This window comes from Eurypyga helias, unplaced genomic scaffold (genome assembly GCF_000690775.1).
Source record: "Eurypyga helias isolate BGI_N326 unplaced genomic scaffold, ASM69077v1 scaffold37017, whole genome shotgun sequence".
Lineage (NCBI taxonomy): Eukaryota > Metazoa > Chordata > Aves > Eurypygiformes > Eurypygidae > Eurypyga > Eurypyga helias.
The window spans coordinates 2977-3282 of NW_010261700.1; the positions used below are offsets into that span (position 1 = coordinate 2977).

General features: G+C 60.8%; 1 protein-coding gene across 1 annotated transcript in view; it reads left to right on the top strand.

Moving 5' to 3' along the window:
- FTSJ3 (FtsJ homolog 3 (E. coli)) overlaps window positions 1-306 on the top strand; it is a 5950-nt gene that overhangs the window by 2679 nt on the left and 2965 nt on the right. The window contains exon 10 of the mRNA XM_010155462.1: window positions 20-229. Within this exon, the coding sequence (XP_010153764.1) occupies window positions 20-229 (210 nt within the window). The remainder of the gene's footprint in view (window positions 1-19; window positions 230-306) is intronic.

Here is a 306-nt window from a genome sequence, read left to right on the forward strand (position 1 = left end):
GGCTGCCCGAGAGCACCAGCGTGGTGGGATGGGCCTGTCACCAGGAGAGATGGTCTGAGCTCCTTCCTTTTGGCAGCCTGAGCTCCGGTGAAGAGGAGGAAGGCAAAGAGGAGGAGAAGGAGAAGAAGACATCAAGAGTTGCAGCTGATGGGGTGGTGAAAGAGGAAGAGGAGGAGGTAGAGCTGGCGTTGGCAGAGATGAAGGCCAAGGAGCTGGCGGAGTTAAAGCGGTAAAGCTATCTCGCGTGAGGAGAGATGGGGGAGCACGGGGCCGGCAGAGGGGGGGGGCTTCAGCCGTGGGGACAGG